Source organism: Acomys russatus, chromosome 16, assembly GCF_903995435.1.
Source record: "Acomys russatus chromosome 16, mAcoRus1.1, whole genome shotgun sequence".
NCBI lineage: Eukaryota > Metazoa > Chordata > Mammalia > Rodentia > Muridae > Acomys > Acomys russatus.
Window position 1 is genome coordinate 3,740,750 of NC_067152.1, and position 25,317 is coordinate 3,766,066.

General features: G+C 44.7%; 1 protein-coding gene across 1 annotated transcript in view; it reads right to left on the minus strand.

The window, feature by feature from the left end:
* Positions 1–25,317, minus strand: part of Cpd (carboxypeptidase D) — a 64,416-nt gene that overhangs the window by 24,501 nt on the left and 14,598 nt on the right. The window contains exons 3-8 of the mRNA XM_051158000.1: positions 8,332–8,474; positions 6,855–7,024; positions 5,755–6,104; positions 4,698–4,889; positions 2,521–2,688; positions 383–492 (exon numbers count right to left, since the gene is read on the minus strand). Of these exons, the coding sequence (XP_051013957.1) occupies positions 383–492; positions 2,521–2,688; positions 4,698–4,889; positions 5,755–6,104; positions 6,855–7,024; positions 8,332–8,474 (1,133 nt within the window). The remainder of the gene's footprint in view (positions 1–382; positions 493–2,520; positions 2,689–4,697; positions 4,890–5,754; positions 6,105–6,854; positions 7,025–8,331; positions 8,475–25,317) is intronic.

Consider the following 25,317-nt stretch of genomic DNA (forward strand, 5'->3'; position numbering starts at 1 on the left):
ATGTTCAAAGAGAAAGCAACTATTTGTCAAGTATGGTGTGGCAGTATGCCAATAAAATTTAACTTAACTCATCAATTCTGCCTTAGCCTACTTTACTGGGCCTATAAATTAAATATGCATCAAGTGAAATAAGCCGACATCATTTATGTTCCGGGTCCTGAGTTAAAAACCACAGATAGAAAACATGACGAGTTTAAAACTTAATGGAGAAGGAGATATAGATGTTCAAAAGTGAGATGGGAAACAGGAAAAAGGGAAAAACAAGAATGGGGGTGGGGGAGAGCCACAGGTGTCTTCACTATGAGAGCACTTGACTTGAATGCTTTAAGGTAGTTTTCACTGAATTAACTTTCCAGCATCTGCTGTTCAAACACAAACATACCTTGGAATAAGAAAGTGCTATTTGTTGGAACACGGCATCATCCGGTGATTTGCTATATGTGGCAACTCCTTGTTCGTCATCATCAAAAGGATAGTTAACCACCAAAGAACCTACAAGGGAAACAGGAAAAGGCCGCTGACTGTTTCAAAATGGATCAACAATTCAAAACAAGCTTTCTCAGTTGTTAGTGATTCAGCTAGCCTGCCTTCAGGGTCCTAGCTACTTCCTATGTCATCACCTGCCCGCCATCACCAGGTGTGTACGGGGATAAAAGGACCCGCCCGCCGCCCCTCTCTCCGCATCTCTCTGTCCTTGTCCTTCTCTGCCCCATGGCTCTGTCCCGTCCATCTGCCTGCCCGTCCACATGTCCCCATGGCTCTGTCCCCATCCATCTCTCTGTCTGTCCACATGTCCCCATGGCTCTGTCCCCACCCATCTGCCTGCCCATCCACATGTCCCCATGGCTCTGTCCCCATCCATCCGTCTGTCCACATGTCCCCATGGCTCTGTCCCCTCTGTCTGTCTGTCTGTCTGTCCGTCTACATGTCCAGTCATCCCCCTCTACCCCTCCTCCGGGAGGCCCTAACTCCTCTCCCTTTCCCCTCCCTGAAATAAACTTCCTCAAACCGGACACGTTGCATGGCGTAATCATATAACAACAGCACAGCCAGAAACGGAAGGCGTTGACTGTGACCCCGATAGGACCTGGGGGAAGCTAGCTGAGCTAGCTGCATCCTAAATGAGAGGCCGCCTCAAGCTGCTGCTGCCTGAGACCCCCCTGCCCGGACCGACTGTACCCAGAACTGTGAACTGAGATAAAACCCCTTCTCTCTTAGGTAGCATTTGTCACGGTGTTTTATCACAGCAACAGAAAAGGTAAGACAGAAGGGAGAGCCATGAAATTTGTCAAGGCCAATTATCCTACCATAAATGAGAAACAGAGACTAGGGATGTGGCTCCCTGACAGAGAGCTTGCCTAGCACGCACAGGGCATTGGCGCCAACCCCCAAGCCTAGTACAACCACAACCACAACCACAACCACCACTGCTTTCCTCACAGTACTGAGGAAAATCAAAGTGAGCAAGTGGGAAAATAATGCCCGTGCACAAAATCTAAAGGCTCTTTAAAATAGATAGCTCTTTGGAGTTTACTGGTCTGATTAATCTATCAGATCTAAAAACAGAAGTACATAAGTTTTAACAGTTTTACTTTTGTCTCTTTTTGTTTGTTTTTGTTTTTGGAGACAGGGTTTCTCTATGCAGCCCTGGCTGTTCTGGAATTTGCTCTGTAGACCAGGCTGGCCTCGAACTCACAGAGTCCACTTGCACCACCACTGCCCAGCTTACTCTTATCATTCTTTTTTTTTTTTTTTTTTGAGACAGGGTTTCTCTGTGTAGCCTTGGCTGTCCTGGACTCACTTTGTAGACCAGGCTGGCCTCGAACTCACAGTGATCCGCCTGCCTCTGCCTCCCAAGTGCTGGGATTAAAGGCGTGCACCACCACGCCCGGCCCACTCTTATCATTCTTATAATTAAAACTTTATCATAAAGAACTTGCAAATAAAAAATATCACACAGTGAAATTAGCCACACCCAAAGCCTACCCATGTCAATGAACCTCTTACAGTTAGAACAGCCATTCTGAAGCTGTGGGCCTCCACACTGGAGTTCAGGGAGCGTGTAAAGCACGCTCTAGGGCTTCACGCACGCTCGGCAGGTGCTCTACGGGCTCAGATGCACAGCTGCGATGCTTTACTTCATACTGACCTTCCCTTCTATTCAACTGACTCCTTCCTGAGGAGTCACATTGACATAGACACTCCCAAACCCTCACTGAGAATGAGATCACTCTACTGCAGTTAAGTAATTAGATATCTGGAAAGAAGGGGGTGGGGCAGAGATAAAGAAAATGTGCTTGGTTTTCATGATGAAAGAGGAGAAAGAGGAAAGCAAGATAAAAAAGGAATGAAGGAAGGAAGGTGAGAAGGAGAAGGGCTTTAAGTGCTCTGTGGCAGAGGCAGTGACAGAGGACACGGTGGAAGAAAGCCGAGGGTTATATAAGCACATAGGACTTGAGCAGGGTTTTCAAACACTCTCAGCAAGTGCTGCCTGCTGGCAGAGGGGGCTGCCTTACGCACCTCCATGCAGATTGGCTGACAGCACAAATGGGTAGGACTTCACCCAGCTCATCACAGCAATCGTCTCGGGCTGGGTGGGATCGGTGATCGAAACAAACTGGTCTGGGAAATTTCGGTTTAGGTCAAAGTTGTTGCTGTTGTTTCTGCCAATTACACTTATCGAATCTCCTGCATGATAAAGGGTTAAAGTTTAAGACAGGTTTTTTTTTTAATACAAACACATACAACTTCAGGCACCTGAACATGAAAGCACCTCAGGCTCCCTGCTACCAATCTTACTGAGTAAAATGTATCTTTTTAAAAAAGTGTGTGTGTGTGTGTGTGTGTGTGTGTGTGTGTGTGTGTTTAATCTCTTCCAGATCCTTACAGTAGTAAAGTCATTACTCTTTAACGTCTGTCCTCTGCTCAATCTTTGGGAGGAAAAAAAATCCAATTACACAAATGATACTAAAGCATAGCTCAAGTGTTAATAATGGCACAAGCGACCCCTGGAGTTATTGGGGAGAAAACAGACCAGCAAAAAGAAAACTGTGGTGTGCTAACATTTGAGTTAATAGAGAATACTGTTGGGTATTTAACAAAATAGAGGGGAAAACTTCAACTCATGCTTAACTGTATAGACTCTTACTGAGAGTAAAAGTCTAATTATTGTCATTACAATGAGAGAAGAGCTGCAAGTGAAGGGGCAGCCACCTCTAACTTTCAGAAGGGTTGGAGGCGTCAGGAGGGGGGTCTGTAATGCTGCCAACAGTGAGAAGCCAAGCACCTGAGCCTGAGCCTGTCTGTATGAGATCCCCACGTCGACTCAGTGTGAGCTATCCACCCTGTGCCTGCATGTCTACACTGCGGTGTCTGCCACTCACAGGGGTCACTGCTAGGGGCAGCTGTGGGAGAGTAAACAGACTGCTTGGGCATACTTCAAGTTGGCTGCAGAGACAGGGACAGCTCTGAAAAGCTGTCCTTTTATAAAAAGAAAGTTTCTCTGCCTGATACCCCACTTTATGCCTAGGAAAGGCATCCCTTAAATAGAGATGGGGAGTCTGACACCTGGTCCAGAGGTGAACACAGATAGTTGTCACCTAGCAGACCCTTGCTGGTGGTGAACACTCTCTCCTCAACCATCCACAGCCCATAAGCACCTCCCACCCAACCAGACCCAAGCCCCTCTGGCTTAGGTGTATATAGACTTCAACTGCTTAGCTCTCCCTTAAGACTCACACGTGTATGGTTTCCATGTTTCTGAATATAAAAATAAGTTTAGGGGCTGGAGAGATGGCTCAGAGGTTAAGGGCACTGACTGCTCCCCCAGAGGTCCTGAGTTCAATTCCCAGCAACCACATGGTGGCTCACAACCATCTATATAATGTGATCTGATGCCTTCTTCTGGCCTGCAGGTGTACATGCAGGCAGAACACTGACTGTATACATGATAATAAATAAGTAATAAATCTTAAAAAAATAAATAAATAAAAATAAGTTTAATTTTTCCTTGCTAACCTATCCATTATCAGTTCATTATAGGTGAAATTATCAAACCCTTAATGGGAGACAAATATTTAAACGTTCCCTATGGACTCATAGGTTTGGAAGACACACATTCTTATCTCCTAGGGTCCTGTAGAAGATACGTGTGGAGCCCTGTCCTTCCAGCCCTTGCAGCATTGCCTCAGGAGAGACAGGCTTGCCTAGGCGAGGCAGGAAAAAGAAAAAGCAGCACCTTAGCAGGCCTGGCATATGGATGAGTAAGAACAGAACACCTCTGATGAACAGCTGGAGAGATGGTTCAGCTGGTAAAGTGTCTGCTGTGCAAGCACAAATACATTTAAAAAAAAAGCTAGGCGCTGTAATGTGCATCTACAACTCCAGCACTAGGGGGCGGAGCTGGGCAGAAGCCCAGAGCTGACTGACCAGCAAATCCAGGCGCTCAAAAATAAGGTGGAGAGCAACTGAATAATAACCCAACATCAACCTCTGCCTTCCACACACACACCACACACACTCACACACTATATACGTATGTTTCATCACATAATACAGAGTTTGCCTTATTTTCTAAGTAACATAAAAGCCAAAATCACTCACAAATCCCACGAATAAAGTTCAACTTCTTCTCTATTCCAAATAACAAGCTGCACAAGAACCAACAGGTTAGACTCTAATAGCCAGCTCTTCTTTACCTTCCTGGGCCTTTTCATACCCATCAGGGTTCATGGACGGCATAAGGTGGATTCTAGTGCTGCGGACCAGATCCGTCACTTCGGGGTCTGGGCCAAAGTTCTTGCACAGGTACTCAATGAGGTTCAATAGCAGTTCTCTTCCAACCACTTCGTTCCCATGCATATTTCCAATATACTTAAATTCTGGTTCACCTGAAAACAAAATCATTATATGGAAGACTTTTTTTTCTCTTCAGTTAACATGGAATCTGTTTATTTTTCCCTAATATATAAAAATGTTGAACCAAAATATTAAGTAAACATGTATTTTCCAACATCAAGAAAAATCTTAAGCATATTGTGGTTTCTTTTTAAAAAATATTTATTTATTATATATATATAGTGTTCTGCCTACATGTGTGCCTGCATGCTGGAAAAGGCACCAGATCACATCATAGATGGCTGTGAGCCACCATACGGTTGCTGGGAATTGAACTTAGGACCTTTGGAAGAACAGCCAGTGCTCTTAACCTCTGAGCCATCTCTCCAGCCCCCATATTGTGGCTTCTTTACCAGAGTATATGTCTGAGCAGGCTCAAAGTATATACATCTGCACATCTGGTGTATCTATAGACAGATGTGTCTAATGCACACTGATGTATAGCCCCACGCCAAACTGGACGCAGCTGAGCGGATCCAATCTGTGAACCTACTAAATACCATGCAGACATGGATTCCCAAGTGCGTCTTCTTTTTGGGAACAGATTGGCTCTTTTTTGACCAGGTGTTCTTTTTTTTTTTTTTTTTTTTTTTTTGTTTTTCGAGACAGGGTTTCTCTATGTAGCCTTGGCCATCCTGGACTCGCATTGTAGACCAGGATGGTCTCGAACTCACAGCGATCCGCCTGCCTCTGCCTCCCGAGTGCTGGGATTAAAGGTGTGCGCCACCACGCCCGGCTTGACCAGGTGTTCTTAATTGCAGTTACACACTATACAGATGACATTCTGCACAAAGCACAGTGACACAACACTAGCTCTGAGAGGCACTACTGCAAGCATGCGGAAGGCCATCCGATTACCTGGCTCGTGGACACCTGGGTTGTCCGATATCTCCATCACGTAGAGTTCCCTGGACTCTACTGACTTTCCCAGTGAATAAAGACGGGTGATGTGGGGATACTCATTGGCAAATCTTCTCAAGAAGATTTCCATATCCGGGAAATGGTGGTGGTGAAAGTCTTTGGGCTGAATTGGCTGATGGGAGGATGATGTTCCAGAAGGAACATTAGGGACAGCGACTGTGCCTGGAGTTGCTACAGTCCCGGTTGACTCAGGAACTACTGATATCACAGTTGGTCGAAGGGAAAAATCCATCTCCGTGGCTGGTCCTTCCTTCACCATTATATTAATAATAGTCAATGGCATATACCTTAAAAAATTGGAAATGGAGGTGGCTTGAAGTTAAGACACACAATGATTTAGCATTATAAAAACACAATGACTTTCCTGCACTTAGTGGTCTATCAAAACTCAAAACTAAACCAAGACCACTGCATAAATTTAGCCATCTTAGAATGTTATTTCACAGGAAATCCTGGATTATTTCTTTCACAAGCTTCCTAGGTATCACACATTAGAATGTTTGCCAGAAATGTTGCTGTGACACGCAAAGGGGCGGACAAGCCGGCTGCGGCTGTGATAGTCAGGGCACATGCTGCCCATCTTTGCAGCCGTTGCCAGGTTGGCATTCCTCTCTTCCTCTCACCACAAAGCTCAGAATTAAAGGGTATCAGTGAAATCTTCATGAAGTGCCTGCGCAGAAAGGTTTGCACAGGTGAAAAACCACTGCTTTAATGCATCGGAAAGCTGGGAAGACAGGTCTTAAAATTCTATCTACAGAGCTGTGGGCTGCTGCTACTTGATTCAACTAACTGAGATAATGCCTCTGACAGCTGAGCCTCTTGTAAAGCTTTGACACTCTTTCTTCAGCCCAGTGTCAGGGTGATGCTTCGCACTGTTGGACTGTGTGACCACACACTCTGTGATAGTACTTATCATTATTAAAGGGGGTGGGGGAGGACCAGAAAATGAGGAAAAGCAGAACCCACATTTGGTAGGTTTTGTCTTACATCTAGAGGGAGGCCTGACACTGTAATTAAGAAACGTTTAGAACTTTTACCCAGTTGAAACCGCTGTAAGATTGTAAATCCCAGGAACGAGTAGTCTGTGGAAATCACCAAATCTTCCAGTTGTGATATTGTGATTAATACCAGCCACTGAGATGGTTGCGTTCTCCAACCCAGACCCTGTTACTGAATCCTTAACGAATCCTTTAATTCCAATGTGAACCTAAAAGACAGAAGTCAAAACTTAGAGGCAACGAGGCAATCAGTTTGGTGCTGGAGTTTCTAACCGTGAGACTACTATACTAATTTCTTCTTCTTTTTGTGACAGGATCTCATTATGTAGCTCTGGCTTGCCTGGAACTCTGTATGGAGACAACGCTGGCCTCCAACTCACAAAGATGCCCTGCCTCTCCTCCCGAGTGCTGAGACTTAAAGGTGTGCAGCACCATGTCTAGCAACCAAAGTATTTTTTAATCCCTTGAAGTTGAAACAAAACACAGGCAAAGGACTAAATTTTTTTTTTTTTAATATTTATTTTTATTTTGTGTGTGTTGGCCTTCATGTATCACATGTGTGCCTGGGACCCAGAGAGGCCAGAAAAGTAGGTTGGATGCCCTGGCATGAAATTACAGTTGGTTGTGAGCTGCCATGTCAGTGCTAGGAAGCAATCCTAGGCCCTCTGCAAAAACAGCCTGCTCTTCCCCTGAGCTAGCCCGCCAGCCCCAGCATTAATCCTAAATTTAAGTTATAAAACTCTCTATAGCCCTGAGATGCTTCTGAAGTTCCTTTTCTTTAAAGCCACGCTTTGAATTTTCTCTCCAAACTATAACTTCTGGCACAATCAATTGTTGCATGAGTTTTTCTGATATTTGCATTAAAACTGATATCCATACTCACAGTGGTAAAGGGTGTCGAGCAAATATGAACACATGGCATTGGTAACCTGATGGTGCAAATTTGTTGGGGCTTTTGGTGGTGGAGGAATTGAACTCAGGGCTTGTTAATGTCAAACACTCCTTCCCCCACTACAAATATGGCCAATTATTTGTAAAAGCGTTCTGAGATTGGCAAAGGAAGCCTCCATGAAGTATGGAAGTAGGGTTGGGGGGTTAGGGTAGAAAAGGTGGAGATTGTGTATTCTAGTAGATTATAAACTAATAATTTCTAAAGATGCCTACACCATTAATTCATTCATTCGTTTGTTTACCTGTTTATTTATTTATGTTTTGGGGTTTTTTGTTTTGTTTTGTTTTTTGAGACAGGGTCTCTCTGTATAGCCCTGGCTGTCCTAGAACTCACTCTGTAGACCAGGCTGGCCTCAAACTCAGAGATATGCCTGCCTGTGCCTCTGCCTCTGCCTCTGGAGTGCTGAGATTAAAAACATGTGCCACCACGGCCTGGCCGATCCACAATCTTAAAACACATGAGATAAAGAACATACTATTTGGGCTGCTACTCATGTGCATCCAAATCTCTCCCTTATTTAACCCGTTATTTTTAAATCCAAACTTTGGAGTCAGCAGTTTTTACCTTTTCAATCAACGTGATCAAAGATTCGCGATTATTCTCCCATTCTTGTCGAAGCTGGGAAGCAGGTGGGTACTTGCAACAAGTCAATTCTAATGTGATCTCAAAACAGTTGGCCCAGACATAATTGTAATCTTGCATACCACCTGCCAAGTGAAGGGGAAACAAAAGTTTATTTACAGAGGGAAAGGAATCCAACCCCCAAAGACTAAAGAAATTAAATTATCCAGATTTTTCCATGTACACATTTTTGTTTCTATTAACTTGCTTGAAAGTGAAGAAGGCTCTTCAATTACATAAACTAAGAAGGATGGTTTATACACACTGGGAAGGAATTCTATATATACACATATATAGAAGGAACACATATATGTATTCCTATACATATAGACATATGAGAAATACATTTAACTGGTAGGATGAGCAGCTATGAGGAATGATCAACTCAACTAATAAAAACTGTTTTAGTTGCTTACAATTTCAGACCAATCCTAACTTTTATATATTCACAGTATTTCTAGAAGTTGTAGACGTTTTACTATTTTGCCCATTTTACATATGTGAGAGTTAGGCATAAAGAGATTAATAAGCATCTACTACTCTCGTTGTATTCCCTTTATCAAGAAGATAGCTGCTGGACGTCGTGGCACACGCCTTTAATCCCAGCACTCGGGAGGCAGAGGCAGGTGGATCTCTGTGAGTTCAAGGCCAGCCTGGTCTACAAAGTGAGTCTAGGACAGCCAAGGCTACACAGAGAAACCTGGCTCGGGAAAAAAAAAAAAAAAAAGAAGATGGCAAGAGACAAAGACTCCACCTAGGGTGGAGCAGCCACTTCTGAAATGCGTTTAATGGGGACACGCCTGAAAGGAGATAAGCACGCATAGCCACCATCTTTCCCACTTTCCTCCTAAACAAGCCCACACATTCATTGTGCATAAGCATTTGACCTTATCACTCCTGCCACTTGATTTTTCTCACGTCTTGTTTTAGGAGGTTGAGTGGAGGGAGAGCACAACTTCTCTGTGAGCTCACCTGCTCCTACAATGTGGGCTGGCAAACATGTAGAGACCCAGCAGCCTCCCACTCCTTCCTGCATGTGGGACAGGCCCTGACCTAGTTATTTCCACTATTCCTGAAAAGATACCCCAAAGCTCAGGTTAGCTGAGTTAATACCTAGAACTCGTCAAAATCCTCTTTGGTACCTGTCCCTGGCAAAGCAGAGGTCCTCTCTCAGCTGTCCCCAGAGATCTTGGCTCCACCCCCTGGCAACACAAAATACAGATGCGCACTTGAGGGTTACCTTTCTCCAGCTCTTGGTACATCTTAGAAGCTAAACGCAGGATGGCTCAGCGATGAGCGCTAAGAGGTGTCCTTGAGTGGCAGCTCTTCTGCCCTTTACAGGCTGAGACTCTCGGGTCTTCATTGGCAAAATGTGAGCCTTAGGATCACATAGGACTTCAGACCCTCAGACTCTGTGGCGCTTGAGAATGCGTGCTAGTTTGATTATACAAGAAAGGCAAGAAGAGAACACTCGAGAGAGAGGGAGACAGTTCTGAGCTCTGTCTACAGACAAGTCAGTGTCACTGTCCAACGCATAGCTTGCTATGTCCACCAAAGAACAGGGCTTAGCCAGCATGAAGAAATGCAAGCATCCTAGCCCAAGAGACTCGGCGCTGACGACACAGTAAACAAGTCCGAATACGCTCATGTCCATCCATGTTAAATCAAATACTTGCAAGCAAGGACAAGCTTTTAAATTAATTTCAAGGGTTGCATGCAAGACATTGGGTTTCATGTTTATCTTATTTTTAAATTAATTTTGAGGTGCTGGGAGAGGACCGTGGGACCTACAGACAAGCACACCACTGCTCGTTTAGATTCCTAGCAAAGGCCGAGTCTTTGTCTACAATCTAGAGGGAACAACTATAGGAATAAAAAAGAAATACAGGAACCAGGCAATAGTGGTGCACACCTTTAATGCCAGCACTTGGAAGTCAGAGGCAGGTGGATCTCTGAGTTCAAAGCCAGCCTGGTCCACAGCCTGAGTTCTAGGGCAGCCAAGGCTACACAGAGAAATCCTGTCTTGAAAGCAAGCAAACAAACAAAAACCAAAAAACAAAACAAAACAAAACAAAACAAAAAAACAAAAGAAAAAGAAAAAAAAGAAAAGAAAAAGAAAGAAGAAAAGAAAGAAAGAAATATTGGGCTGGAGAGATGGCTCTGCAGTTAAGAACACCTCTTTGAGAGGACCAGGGTGGGAATTCCCAGTACCCACATGGCAGCTCACAACTTCCTCTAATATGACACGCTCATAGTCATACAGGCAACACAAGAAACAAAAATAATATTATTAAGATGTTTATTTCTACAGTATGTATATTTTGCCATAATTTTTAAGAACCAGCAATGAGATATTATGGGCCTATACTTGTTGTTTCAATTTTAGGATTGAGGGGAAATTTAGAAAGGTTTCTTGGGAATTGTTTTGTTGTTGCCGTTTTTCCTGTTAGGTCTTAAAGAAAGATGGGTAACTCTGAGTTAGAAAAGGGGTCTGAAGAGTCAGAAGAATCTGTGGGCATGGAGTTATAAAAGGACTGGGCAGGGTCTGGCATGTTGGTTGAACAGTAACTAGTGACTGGTAAGCCTCAAGATGAACACATAGGAATCCAGTGGGCGCTCAATCTGAAGAACGAGCTGGGTCTAAAAGACTCCAGGAAATAAGAGGCGTAAAAGACTGGATTTCGCTTGTTCTGAACAGAAAAGTGGCCTCATAAATGGATGGTCCAGAAAAGAGGGCTAGAGAGAAAGGAGAATGAAACAAGCGCTAGGAGGATGGGGAGATAAGCAGCCCATTCCAGCACTTTAAACAACAGCTCAAGCAAAGAGCAATTTGACCTAAAGGTGACGGCCACCAGATGGGAGGGAAGGACATGAGTGAAATACTGACAGCGGCTGCTGAGCGGTGGAGGTGGGGGAGCCAGAGAGGACCTCAGGCCTGAACAGCTCAGCTACAGACAGAAGGATCTGGGCAGAGTGGACGGAGGGGTGACAGCCTAGGGTTGGAGAGTGGACGGAGGGGTGACAGCCTAGGGTTGGAGAGTGGATGGAGGGGGTGACAGCCAAGGGTTGAAGAGTGGACGGAGGGGTGACAGCCTAGGGCTGGAGAGTGGACGGAGGGGTGACAGCCTAGGGCTGGAGAGTGGACAGAGGGGTGACAGCCTAGGGCTGGAGAGTGGACAGAGGGGTGACAGCCTAGGGCTGGAGAGTGGATGGAGGGGGTGACAGCCTAGGGTTGGAGAGTGGACAGAGGGGTGACAGCCTAGGGTTGGAGAGTGGACGGAGGGGTGACAGCCTAGGGTTGGAGAGTAGACAGAGGGGTGACAGCCTAGGGTTGGAGAGTGGACGGAGGGGGTGACAGCCTAGGGCTGGAGAGTGGACAGAGGGGTGACAGCCTAGGGCTGGAGAGTGGACAGAGGGGTGACAGCCTAGGGCTGGAGAGTGGACAGAGGGGGTGACAGCCTAGGGTTGGAGAATGGATGGAGGGGTGACAGCCTAGGGCTGGAGAGTGGACGGAGGGGTGACAGCCTAGGGCTGGAGAGTGGACAGAGGGGTGACAGCCTAGGGCTGGTGAGTGGACGGAGGGGTGACAGCCTAGGGTTGGAGAGTGGATGGAGGGGGTGACAGCCTAGGGTTGGAGAGTGGATGGAGGGGTGACAGCCTAGGGTTGGAGAGTGGACGGAGGGGTGACAGCCTAGGGCTGGAGAGTGGACGGAGGGGTGACAGCCTAGGGCTGGAGAGTGGGCGGAGGGGTGACAGCCTAGGGCTGGAGAGTGGACGGAGGGGTGACAGCCTAGGGTTGGAGAGTGGGCGGAGGGGTGACAGCCTAGGGCTGGAGAGTGGACGGAGGGGTGACAGCCTAGGGCTGAGAGTGGGCGGAGGGGTGACAGCCTAGGGCTGGAGAGTGGACGGAGGGGTGACAGCCTAGGGCTGAGAGTGAACTGAGGGGGTGGCAGCCTAGGGCTGGAGAGTGGACGGAGGGGTGACAGCCTAGGGTTGGAGAGTGGACAGAGGGGTGACAGCCTAGGGCTGGTGAGTGGACAGAGGGGTGACAGCCTAGGGTTGGAGAGTGGACAGAGGGGTGACAGCCTAGGGTTGGAGAGTGGACGGAGGGGTGACAGCCTAGGGTTGGAGCAGGTTAAGTCTGAGTCTCAGGTTTCTGCAGAACATTTAGATAGAAATATCCAAGAAAACATTTTAAAATTCAAAGGTAAGGCTTCTGGAAAGGGGTTATTTAAGACTAGGGCACTCACTCGTTCATGGCAGGCAGTGTTCTAGGTGCAGGGGTATGGGTACGAACAGACCAGGTGTACCCCAAGATCACATGCATTCTTAGACAAACCTGGAAAGCATCAGATGGTTCACAGAGACTAAGAGTGATGTGAGTGACAGCTAGAGGCTGGTGACAAGGATGACACCTCTGGAGAGGGGCTTCATGACTGTATCTTCCTTGTCAACTGGCATCTGTTTAGAAGCACGTGGTAGTCAGCCTTCACAAACGGCTATGAGGGGCTTCCCAAGGGGTACACTAAGGGGGGGAAGGCTCACCCTGAGTATGAGCAGCACCAGCATTAACTTTGTTTCCTGACTGCACACAGAGTGACTATGCCTCGCCCTCCCACCACCATGATGAATTGCATTCCCTTTAAGACAGAGTCAGAGTGACTCCTTGTTCCTTTAGTTGCGTCTGCCAGGTAATTCGTCACTTCAGCATTACTGAGCCAGAATATGAGAGACAAGACAGAAGCAGCTGGATAGAAGCCACAGAGGAAAGCACTCCAGGCAGAGGGCAAGACTTGTCAGGCCAGGGAAATGGGAAAGATGGCTACAGTGGCTTCACCTGACAGAAGAGAAAAGGTTCAACGTGAGGTTGGGCAGCGCTAGCAATGGAGGGTCACACAGGGTTTTGGCGCCGAGCAGAGCGAGCTTAGAATTTTATTCTAAGAACAATAGAAACTACTGAAAATTAAAAAAAAAAAACAAAAAACTTTTTTTTTTGGTTTTTCGAGATAGAGTTTCTCCACCACACCCGGCAAAAAAGTTATCATTTTGGTCTTACTCTGTTAAAGAATATATTTGCAAGATAAAGCTTAGTGCCCTAAGTATATTTAAGTGTATATTATGATGTTATCTGTTGTCGTAGTTTGGATGTGGTTTGTCCCCCAGTGGCTTGTGTTCTGGAAGCTTGGTCCACAGTGTGGGGAGGTCACAGGTGACTGAGCCTTCACAAGGTAGAATCTAACACAAGGTAATAAGGTCCCTGGGGTGCTGCCCTGGGGAGGGGTTGACAGTTCTGATGGAATCCCCTTAATTCTCAGAAAGAGTCCGCACACGGCGGGTCACCACTGCCTTGCTCTCTTTTGCATGTGGCTGGCTCTCTTTATTTTTCTGCCTTATCACTGTCTAGTGTAGAGGGTCCTCACAGCAGAGGCCGCTGTCGGATTGGAACGTCTTCACAACTGTGACCCAATGTCTGAGAGAACAGACTAGTGCAGAATCATTTATTTGATGTCATGGTTTCAATTTCAGTTCTGGGCTGTGTGGACTTCGATGCTTGGCACAACATCTGGGTGGTGGGAACAGCAGCTCCGGGAGGTTCTCTGCCTCCAGGTGATGAGAAAGTAGTGGTACAGAATACAGCCCTGAGAGGAATGACCTCAGTGCCCTCCCTCCTTCAACAAGGCCCTAATAATGTCTTACCACCTCCTAGTAATGTCATCAGATTATGAATATATTCATTAGGTCAGAGTCTTCCTAATCTAATCAGTCCTGGAAATACCTTCCAGACACACCCAAAAGTGTGCTTTCCTCATCTCCTGGGTGTTTCTCAAGCCACCAAGCAGGTTATAATTAAGATTACCCATCAGAGTTGCTGAAATCATGAGGTAAATAAGCCACCTCCCCTTGTTAAGCCTTGGGTACCCTGTAATAGCAGCCCAGCAGAGACTACCAACGATTCCACTCGCGCTGTTATATGACAGAGCTCTCGAGCGTCTTCACCTCGCACAACGGAAGCCTGTGCCCAGTGAACAAGCCTCTTTTCTCTTCTCTCCTAGGTTCTTGGCAACTGCCATCCTGTTTTTGATCCTAGCCACTGCCTCATGAATTCCACTTCTTCACAACTGGCTTATTTCATCTAGTATTACTGATAACAATACAATGGCCACGGTGTAATAAGAGATTAAACTAAGATTATTATAAAAAAAGTTTAAGTTAAAAAATATTGCTAGCCAAAGTTTAGCCTTGTTGAAGAAACAAAACAGAGAATATAGGAAAATAACAATGTGAGGGTAATATTAATATGAATTCATCTTTTCTGCATAAGTGAAATTTAACAGCTACTTTATTATAAATATGGCCACTTCATACTTTAATTATGCCAGTAGGCAACGAAACTGTAACAATATAATAGCAGCACTTTAATATATATCTATATCTATACACATACATATATATGTGTACACACACACACATACACATAAACACACAAGCATTCTTTTATCTGCTGTTTATTTTATTTCAATAGCAATTTGGGAAATATTTTTTTTAAAGCAGAAGGATCAAGTTTATATAACATTATAGAATGTTACCTAATCTGGTTTTCAGATGTAACTTTTATAGGACTGTTAAGTAGTAGCCAGTTCTAAGCAATGGCACAAGTACATCCTCAGGGTAGTGAGCAGGAAAGGACAGAAGTCTCTTAACAGTAAGATCAGGGGCAGAAGAGACCCTCGGCTAAGAGGAGCACTCACTGCTCTTTCAGTTCCCAGATCCCTAAGCTGTAGCTCCAGCTCCAAAGGATCTGACACAGGCACTGCACACACAGGGGTGCACTTACACACATGTAGGTAAATCCTCATACACGTAAAATAAATAAAATATTTTTTTAAAAATTAAAGATTTGAAAGTATATCTTATTAGTCTCTAGTCCTATAGATCACACATTTAAATACTGATTATTTAACACATAACTCTACAAACAATACAAAACTAAAGGACAGATTCTTGGAGATGAGCCCCCCTTCTTTGTGTATGTGGGGGCGAGGGGGAGGAGGTTTGAGACAGGGTTTCTCTGTATTGCCTTGGCTGTCCTGGACTCACTTTGTAGATCAGGCTGGCCTCGAACTCACATCGACCCGCCTGCCCCTGCCTCCCAACTGCTGGGATTACAAGCCTGTGCCACCACGCCTGGCTTTTTTTTTTTTTTTTTTTTTTAATATTTATTTATTTACTATATATACAGTGTTCTGCCTGCATTGTGCTGCACACCAGAAGAGGGCACCAGAGGAGATGAGCTTCCTTCTGTAGGTCCTTTAGGCTAAGGAGAGACTTCAGTGAGCAGTGCACCTCAGCCTAACAGAACATCAATATTAGCTTCCCAGTGCAGAACCTAGTGTCAACATCTTGACATGTATGCCCTAAGTTTTCCTTTGACAAACTATATTTAGGTTAAACACAAACACAAAGCCATGTAAAACGGCATCAGAAATAAAAAAGGACAACTTAAAAATAGTATTTCAGAGCCGGGCGTGGTGGCGCACGCCTTTAATCCCAGCACTCGGGAGGCAGAGGCAGGCGGATCGCTGTGAGTTCGAGGCCAGCCTGGTCTACAAAGTGAGTCCAGGATGGCCAAGGCTACACAGAGAAACCCTGTCTTGAAAAACAAAAACAAAACAAACAAACAAAAAAACAGTATTTCAGGGCTGAGAGTGGTGACACACATCTTTCATCCCAGCCCTCAGGAGCAGAGAGGCAGGTGAGTCTCTGACTTCCAGGCCAGCTGGTCTACAGAGCGAGACCCTATCTTAACGAACAAAGCAAACAGCAACAATGCTACCTGGGAGCTGGTGAAGGCACTCAGTCTTAGAAGCGCATGCAGCAAGGCCCGGGGTTCAAACTCCAGCATCACACCAAAGCAAACATAAAAAGCATCTTTACCACAATCAAAAATTGTGAAAGAAAATGAGTAACAACAAATATTATAGGATTAAATATAATAAAATGTATGACACATATCAGTATCATAAAACTTACTGTGAGACGTAGAGTATTAGGACGCTTGTAAAGATACAAAAATTTCCCAATTTAATTTATAAATATTAAATATAATGTTAAGCAAGGTCACACAATCTCAGGAAGAAGTAAGGCACATATTCTCTCTCATATGTTGGAAGGTATTTACCTAAAAGGTATAAAAGCTTTACCATGAGTCATATCAAATGAACTCCTTAATCTATAGAAAATTTAATCGTAAACAAAGCTAGAGGCCAATATGAATGCTTCTATATTCTCAGAAGAATGCCTTTCTAATTATGTTATGAAATGTGAAATCATTAAAGAAAATAATAGAATTTAACTGCCTAAAGCCTATAAATATCTTTAAAACACTAGCATAAAGACTATAATTGTGTGGACATAGTACAGCGTGCCCATCCAGTCTCGACGTGATAGATACACAAATGTTTATTTTTGTGTATGTGTGTGATTATTTTTTAAAAGTTATACATAGATTTTACAGTGGAAGCATTTTCATGCCTTCTAGTAAACAGCCTCAAACAGTATGAACAAATCATAAAGTAATTTTACGTTTAACTTTGAGAAAAGTCACAATCCTGCCAGCATTTACCTAGATACGTTCCTAAGTAACCGGCCAATTATAAATGTCTTAGCGTTCTAGATGTGCAGTGGTATGTCACTGTGATTTTAATTTGTGTTTCCCTGACGACCAATAACACTGCACATCCCTTCCCACGAAGGGGCACCTTTCATGTACATATTTATCGTCTCTGCTGGGAAACCTATGAAGCCAGAGACTTGGAAACGTGACAATGTAAGGATGCTCACGCGGGGTCTCAAAAGCTTATCTTTCAAGTCCCGGCTCCTGAACCATATTCCAGATGCGCACATCTGTCCTGAGGCAGCACAGCCAAATCATTGAAAACTGAGGCACAGAAGAGTTCCAGGACTGGCTGGAGTGACACAGAGGGCAGAGCTCAACAGCACCACCCTCCTCTGCAAGCTGAGCTGACGCTGGAATCACACGCCACCTAAGGCGGGTCAGAACTTACCGTGGAATCTAGCTAGGCCATTTCCTGCTAGAACAAACAAACAAAACCACCATGAAAAAAGGACCTAAACAAGGAAGGGAAGAAGGAAAGAAGGGATGGATGGATGGAGGGAGGGAGGGAGGGAGGGAGGGAGGGAGGGAGGAGGTTTTGTGGACAATGTTAAAAGGCTTCATCAAGCACCATTGCTGCTGGAGCTTCAGGTGAGAGAAACTACCACAGTGTGGCCAAACACTTCACACATTTGGCAAAGATCAAAAAATAAAATCTATCCCTAAACTTCTCAAAGACAAAAACAAATTTAAAAGTCCCTGAAAGCAGCCAGAGAACAACCAGTGCAGGGAGAATACTGGAATGTTCAGGAAGACAATTTAAATACCTGTGGCCTCACGGCAGAAACTAGAGCCCAGGAGGCATAAGGCAAATATTTTAAAGTGCTAAGCAAAACAACAAAACACTAATAACACCTGACCACTCGTAACATGGGTTTTATATCCAATAAAAAATATCCTGCAGGAAGAAAGACAAAGCAGACATCCAGTAAGAGAAAACCAGAGAATTGATCTTAACATAAATTAACACAGGAAGTTCTTCAAGTAAAAGAGAAATAATGCCCAGAAATCAAGAACAAACAAAAAGCAGCAGATGTAACTATGTGGGAACTACATAAACTATTTCTAGCCTGGTGGGGTGGCACGTGCTATCTGTAATCCAAGCACTCAGAAGATCTCAAATTTGAGGCCAGCCAGAGCCATACAGTGAGACCCTGTCTCTAGAGCCATACAGTGAGACCCTGTCTCTAGAGCCATACAGTGAGACCCTGTCTCTACAGCCATACAGTGAGACCCTGTCTCTACAGCCAAGGGTTAGCAAAGTCACTCAGTAATAGAATGCTTGCCTGGCATGTGCAAGGGCTGGGTGCAGTTCCTAGTAGACATAAACACAAAAACTACTTTACTTTCTCAGAAATAAGAAAACTGAGGCAGGAGGATCATAAATTTAAAATCAGCCTGAGCTATATAAAAATAGCCTATCTCAAAATATAGCTGTACCCCAAGCTCCCAAAGCTAGAAGTATAACAGGAACACTAATTAAAATTATATTTAAATCCAAGCCTACTAGTGATTATATAATCAATGTAAATGTTACAAACAAACAAACCACCTGGCAACCCATAGGCTAGAGTGATAGATTACATCACCTAAAAGAAATTATCAAAATGAATTAACATTCAGTGCTGGAGATCAGATCACTTCATATACAAGGCATAGATAAGCTAAAAGTAAAAACAAAAACAAAAAGCCTGGGAAAACATGCCATGTGCACACATTCACAAAGCGATGCAAGGCGTGGGATGTTAGGTCACGGCTAGAGTGCTTGCCTAGCATGTGCAAGATCTTAGGATAAATTCCAGCACCACAGTGATGAACAGAAGGAAGAGAAAGGGAGGAGGGAGGGGGAGGGGAGAGAGGAAGGAGGGGGAGGGAAGGGGGAGGGGGAGGGAAGGGGGAGGGGAGGGGGAGGGAGGCAGAGAAGAAAGAAAACAAAGAAAAACAATGAGGAACAATAGTACTCTTCAGAGAAATAAAATGTGAGGAATAAAATTATATGCTAAAAGGGCTACTCCATTAAGACACTATAACCCCAACTGAGTATCTAAAACAGGACTTCAAAATACAGAAAACAAGAACTGATAAAAGTGGGAAGAGCAGGTAGACTTCAGTATTCTGTCAGTAATCACACAGCAAAGGGACACACAGGTCAGCAGAAACTAGAGAAGCCACAGCTCTGGGAACTAACTAGGTCTAAAGGCGGCTTATACTGCCCCGCCCATCATCCGCAGGGTACACAAGCTTTCCCACCATGCATAAACACGCTTCAGACATGCCTCCTCCTGGGTCATGAAACAAACAGGTTTAAAGAAGGGAAATCCTGCTCAATGTGTTCTCTGGCCTTGGTGGAAGTGTAGAAACCAGGAGGAGACCTAACAAGCAGCTTCTTTTTGATAAAAGCTCATAAAAGGAAAGCGCATTTTCTTTTTTTGTTGTTGTTGTTTTTGTTTTTGTTTTTGTTTTTTTCGAAACAGGGTTTCTCTGTGTAGCCTTGGCCATCCTGGACTCACTTTGTAGACCAGGCTGGCCTCGAACTCACATCGATCCACCTGCCTCTGCCTCCCGAGTGCTGGGATTAAAGGCGTGCGCCACCACGCCCGGCTGGAAAGCGCATTTTCATTACCTCTACCTTCAGAAGGTAATTCACGGATGCGTTATCTACCTTAATCTACAGTTTTCTAAACTCATGACTTATCAGACAGAAGAACCGGAAACAAACTTATTTCACAAGGCCAAACATCAAAAAAGCTATCCTGAAAAGCCGGGCGTGGTGGCGCACGCCTTTAATCCCAGCACTCAGGGAGGCAGAGGCAGGCGGATCGCTGTGAGTTCGAGGCCAGCCTGGGCTACAAAGTGAGTCCGGGACAGTCAAGGCTACATAGAGAAACCATGTCTCGAAAAACCAAAAAACCAAAAAACCAAAAAACAAAAAAAGCTATCCTGCCTTAGAAATATCAAAAAGTCTTTAGTCACCAGCTTCAATTCATAATTTAGGAATTTCTTCTAAAACTACCTTAAGATCTGAAAACATATGGAGCTACTGGATGACTTATGAATAACTTAAGATTTTGTATGTGTGCGAGATGACACGAATAAGCATCAGTTGACGTCTATGGTAAATGTAACATTTGCTTTTCTGATACTAACTGTCAAAGACCTCATGAACAATCGTAAGAAATGTAAGCAGTTGGCTTGGATCTGTTGTCTTGATCTTTTTTTTTTTTTAAATCAACACTAGACCTATCCACACAAAGCTAGCCTTCACTGTACCAGGAAGCAGCCACTGAGCTCTAAGTAGATCTGATGTTGCCACCAGCGCCACTGCCAAAGTCAGCCAAGACATGTGCTTGTTTTTAGGCTAGTACGTAAGTTGGCTCACCATAAAGGGGAGCCATCAGACTTCACTATAACAGCTGCATACGGGCAAAGAAAATTTTAATTTGCGGAGTAAAATACCCAGCTCCAGGCATACCTCAAGGCAGTAAAACACCTTACTGACAGTAGAAAGGATCCACTATTTGTCTTATTAATAGCTGTAATCAGCAAGCCTCTATGGCCACTTAGTCTCTTAGGGGGCTATACAAGCCAATGAGCTTCAACTTGTTCATACTAAACTGAAAAATATGCAACAGTTCATAAATTTGTGGTATTGAGGTGCAAGCCCAGAGGCTTAAAAATGCTAGGCAAACACTCTGCTGCTGAGCTGTCCTCCTAGGCCACTTCACAAGCATTGAGCTGATATTAAAATGTTTTCATCTTAAATTTGAGCAGTTCTAAACAAAATAATATCCTACAGAACACAGAAGTTTAAAAAAAAACTTCAAGTTACTGTAAATGTATTCAAATAAATGAAAATGACATAGAATCTTTTTTTTTTTTTTTTTTTTGGTTTTTCGAGACAGGGTTTCTCTGTGTAGCCTTGGCCATCCTGGACTCACTTTGTAGACCAGGCTGGCCTCGAACTCACAGCGATCCGCCTGCCTCTGCCTCCCGAGTGCTGGGATTAAAGGCGTGCGCCACCATGCCCAGCTTTAGAATCTTACAATTGTATTTTTTTTTTTCATTTTAAGAGCTTATGTGTAGGAGTATTTTTGCCTTCATGTATGTCTGTAGACCGTGTGTGTGCACTGCCCACATAGAGATGAGGGGTCAGATCCCCTAGAACTGGAATACTAGACCATTGTGAGCCACCACAAGAAGTTAAACTCAGGTCCTCTGGATGAGCAGCCAGTGCTCTTAACTAAGCCATCTCCAAAGTAACTATTAGGACTTGCCCAGTGCTACAACAAATTGTTACCAATAGCAGTATTAATTGCTACAGGTAGCCAAAGGTTCTGATCACATGATCTACTCATAGCCGTTACTCTTTGTGTCACAACTCATCTTCATATGCTTTGAGATACTCAATTCACCCCTAAAACAGAACAAATCCCTGTTACTGAAATCTGGCTTTAAAAAGGAGAGCATTGTAGTGTCCACCTGTAATAATACCAGTACTTGGACAGGCAAGCAGATCTGAGTTCAAGGCCAGCTTCACCTACAAAGAGACTTCCAGGACACCCAGGACTGCACAAAGAAACCCTGCCAAACCCAACAACTAAAACCCCAGCAACCTCCCCCTCTCCCAAGGCTCAAGCAGCATCCCAGTAGAGTGCACTTGGTTTATTTTCTCGGTGGTTGTTGTTACTCTCTTACGGCATGTTTACTTTTTAAGTTAGGTACCGTAAGAGAGTGACAACAACTGATAAAATGAAACAAGCGTAACAAAATATTCTACTGAAAGGCATATGGATGTGCTGCCCCCTCACGATGTCTCCCTCTTGTGAGGCAGTGCTGGGATGACACGGTGCTGGGGCTGCTGGGTGAGCATCACTTGGACTGGGGACTACTGGGCAGGCAGCATGCACAGGGTAGCTATCCTCATCTAAGGGATGAGTCATGTCCCAGGCAAGATATGAGCAGAATGACGTCAGAGTCTATCGTGCCATGCAGAACCGTGCAGAACTTAAAGCTTATGGCTCTTATCTGTCTGGACCCTTCCATTGAAGACTTTCAAATTACGACTGATGGCTGGTAACTAAAGCTTGGGAAAGCCTAACTTCAGATAAGGGCAGACTCCTCGGAGTTTCAAAAGGTAGTAAGAAATTCTCACAATTTAGATGATAATTCTGCATTCCTCAAGATACTTTTAATGACATTCATTTTTTAAAAAAGTTAAAAAAAAAACCTGGGTGTGGTGGTGCACGCCTTTAATCCCAGCACATGGGAGACAGAAGCAGGTGGATCACTGTGAGTTCCAGAACAGCCAAGGCTATACAGAGAACCCGTTTCAAAAAACAAAGCTCAAAACAAGAACAACAACAAAAGTTTAAGTAGAAAAACTGAACCAAATGAGCGGAAGTATAAGGTGACCTTAAAACAAAAAACTCCCCCAATTTTGTCTTTAAATGTAAGTTGTCTAATTCCTACCTGAACTTGTTCTTTCTCCTCAGGTAACTTACGTCTGCATCCGTTTCCTTCATCACTCCCACTAGATACATATTTGCTAAGGACACGATTCCACAGAACTAACTAATTACACAGTCCGCCTGTTCTCGTTCCCACTTGGTCAACACTCTCTCATATCTTTGAATTGTATTTTTCCTTATTAAAGTATTCTTGATCATCTGAATTACACAGCAAAGGGGTCAAGGACTGAAAACATCTAATTTGTAGACATGAGCTCTGAAACCCTGGGAGAGATGAATCCCAGCCAGCAGAGCGTGTGGCTCTCAGCGACAGCGGCTGAGCCCATCATCACATCACAAAGTACACAAGTGTGCTGATCTAAAAGGTCAGGCTCCACAGGAGGGTGAACTGCAGCCCACAAAAGCAAACTCATGACTCAAGTAAAGGCAAGTGTGCTGTTTGAATATGGTTTTACCTTTCTCTTTCCTTTTACATTAGAGAGCGCTCAGACTTAGGAAGAGAAACAGGAAGAAAGCGTCAACCGGGTCTTTAATGTACAAGACGAGGTGAGACCAAAGGCACTTCATAGCACAAATTTCACTATCGGTCATACTTTAAACGTGCACAGGCTGAGAGTTAATGTTTGAGTTGTAGGTGCTCCTTTAAGACGGCCTCCTGAGCCGGGCGTGGTGGCGCACACCTGTAATCCCAGCACTCGGGAGGCAGAGGCAGGCGGATCACTGTGAGTTCGAGGCCAGCCTGGTCTACAGAGTGAGTCCAGGACGGCCAAGGCTACACAGAGAAACCCTGTCTCGAAAAAAACAAAAAAACAAAACAAAACAAAACAAAACAAAACAAAAAAAGACGGCCTCCTGGTACAAACTGCTACAAACGTTTTTCCACTCTGGAGGTGACAAATCACCCATCTGTCCATCTATGTTCTAGTCGGATTTTAACTCTAAGCAACTAACTTACGCCAGGAAACACTATCGATTCAATTTTCAAAATTGTGACTGACATACGTCTTTCCCATGCCTTCCAGCCCGAGCCTCTTTTCACTGGGAACCCACCCAGTCAGAAGCTATTTCTTCACAGCTTCTTGGTACTTGTGACTGGAAGACCAAATACTACCTCTGCTGTCACTTCTCCCACAGCAAGGTCAGGGTGGGATGAATCTTTTCTGTAGGTTCTCCTTGACACTTGGCCGGTGACCAGTCCTTTGGTTCTTCTGGCACGATTTTTTTTTTATTATTTTAGCTTATTAGTTAACCTTTTCTCATATATTGCACCCTGACCACAGTTCTCCCTCCCTCCTCTCCTCCCAGCCTCAGACCCCGCCCCCCACCCCCATCCACTTCTCCTCTGTTTCTCTTCAGAAAAGGGCAGGCCTCCTCGGATGTCAACCAATCATTGCATTTCAACCTGCAACAAGACTAAGCACACCCCCTCCTACTAAGGCTGGACGAGGTAGAAGGAAAAGGATTCCAAAAGCAGGCAAAAGAGTCAGAGGCAGCCCCGGCTCCCACTGTTAGGAGCCCCACAAGGACACCAAGCTACACTACCAAAACGTATATGCAGAGGACCCAGCTCAGACCCATACAAGTTCCTGGTTATGGTTCGTGCCTAACTTCTACCTCTCATTCCATTTCCATGTATTACTATAGATAAAGGCCTTATCACCAAGAGATCACATTCCAAATTACTATAAAAACTCTCCCTCGGCTCCTTCCTCTAAGACTCTGTCCCTTTCCACACAGAGTCAGACACAGGGGACTCTGGAATGAGCAGTGCCATCCTGCCTAACGTGAGCGCGCAGGCACTGCACTCAGGGGGGATGCTCTGCGACGGCAGGGCATGGCGTGACTACATGGGAGGCTCGCTAGAGGCATGCTGACCTGTAAAGGTCCCAGATTTGCTGGAGAAAGACGAGGAGTCCCGCGCACAGGAAAGGCAGGAGGTGAGGCTGGAGAGGCAGACCCTGCTGCAGTTCAGACCTGATCCTCCCCAAATGTGGGACCCGCAGGGACAGAAGAGCCCTTTCAGACTGCCTTCGTGTGTTGTGTTGTTTCTACTGCATAGCTTTAAAAACAAAGTTTTAAAAAGCCACACTTATTAGACCCTAACACATCTCTCCTAAGCCTGACAACTTTACCTCAGATTGTCAACAGACTTCAGGAAACCAGCTAGGAGGCAGCGCCCTGGACACGTTATTCAGGTCAGACTAGTTTGCGTGCTGTTCGGATCCACTAGTCTTCACGATCTAACAGTTACCGATAGAAACACACTTTAAAGTCCTTACGATCCTTACGGACTCATCTTTTATTAGTAGCAGGCACTGTGCTTTTTTCCAATTGTGCATTGCTTATTTCCTTCCTTGCTATAGATGCCAGTGTTCTGGAAATGTCCTGTTTCATGACATAGATAACACTGTGTTCCTCCCCTCACGGCAGCAAGCTACTGCAAGCCAGCGCACGTCAGCATGTAGAGCACACTGGTGCTGCTCAGAGTAATGGCCATTTTAGAGGAAGAATGGCTGTCCACATGACCAGACTTCACACTTACACAAAGCTGCTCTGTTTACATGATGTGCATCGGCTCACATCTCAAAACTCTGACAAGTGTATGAAAAGAGTGGGAAGAAGGCTCGATAAATCAACGGAATGTCTTCTTCTTCTTCCTAAGGAAGGAGGAAAAAAAAAAAAAAACCCATACTTGCTGTTTTGAAAAGGCTCAGCTCCAAGTTAGCAACGACTTAAAAAACAAAATCCCGTAGCTATGAAGCACTCCAGCAGCTGGCCTAACAGGAC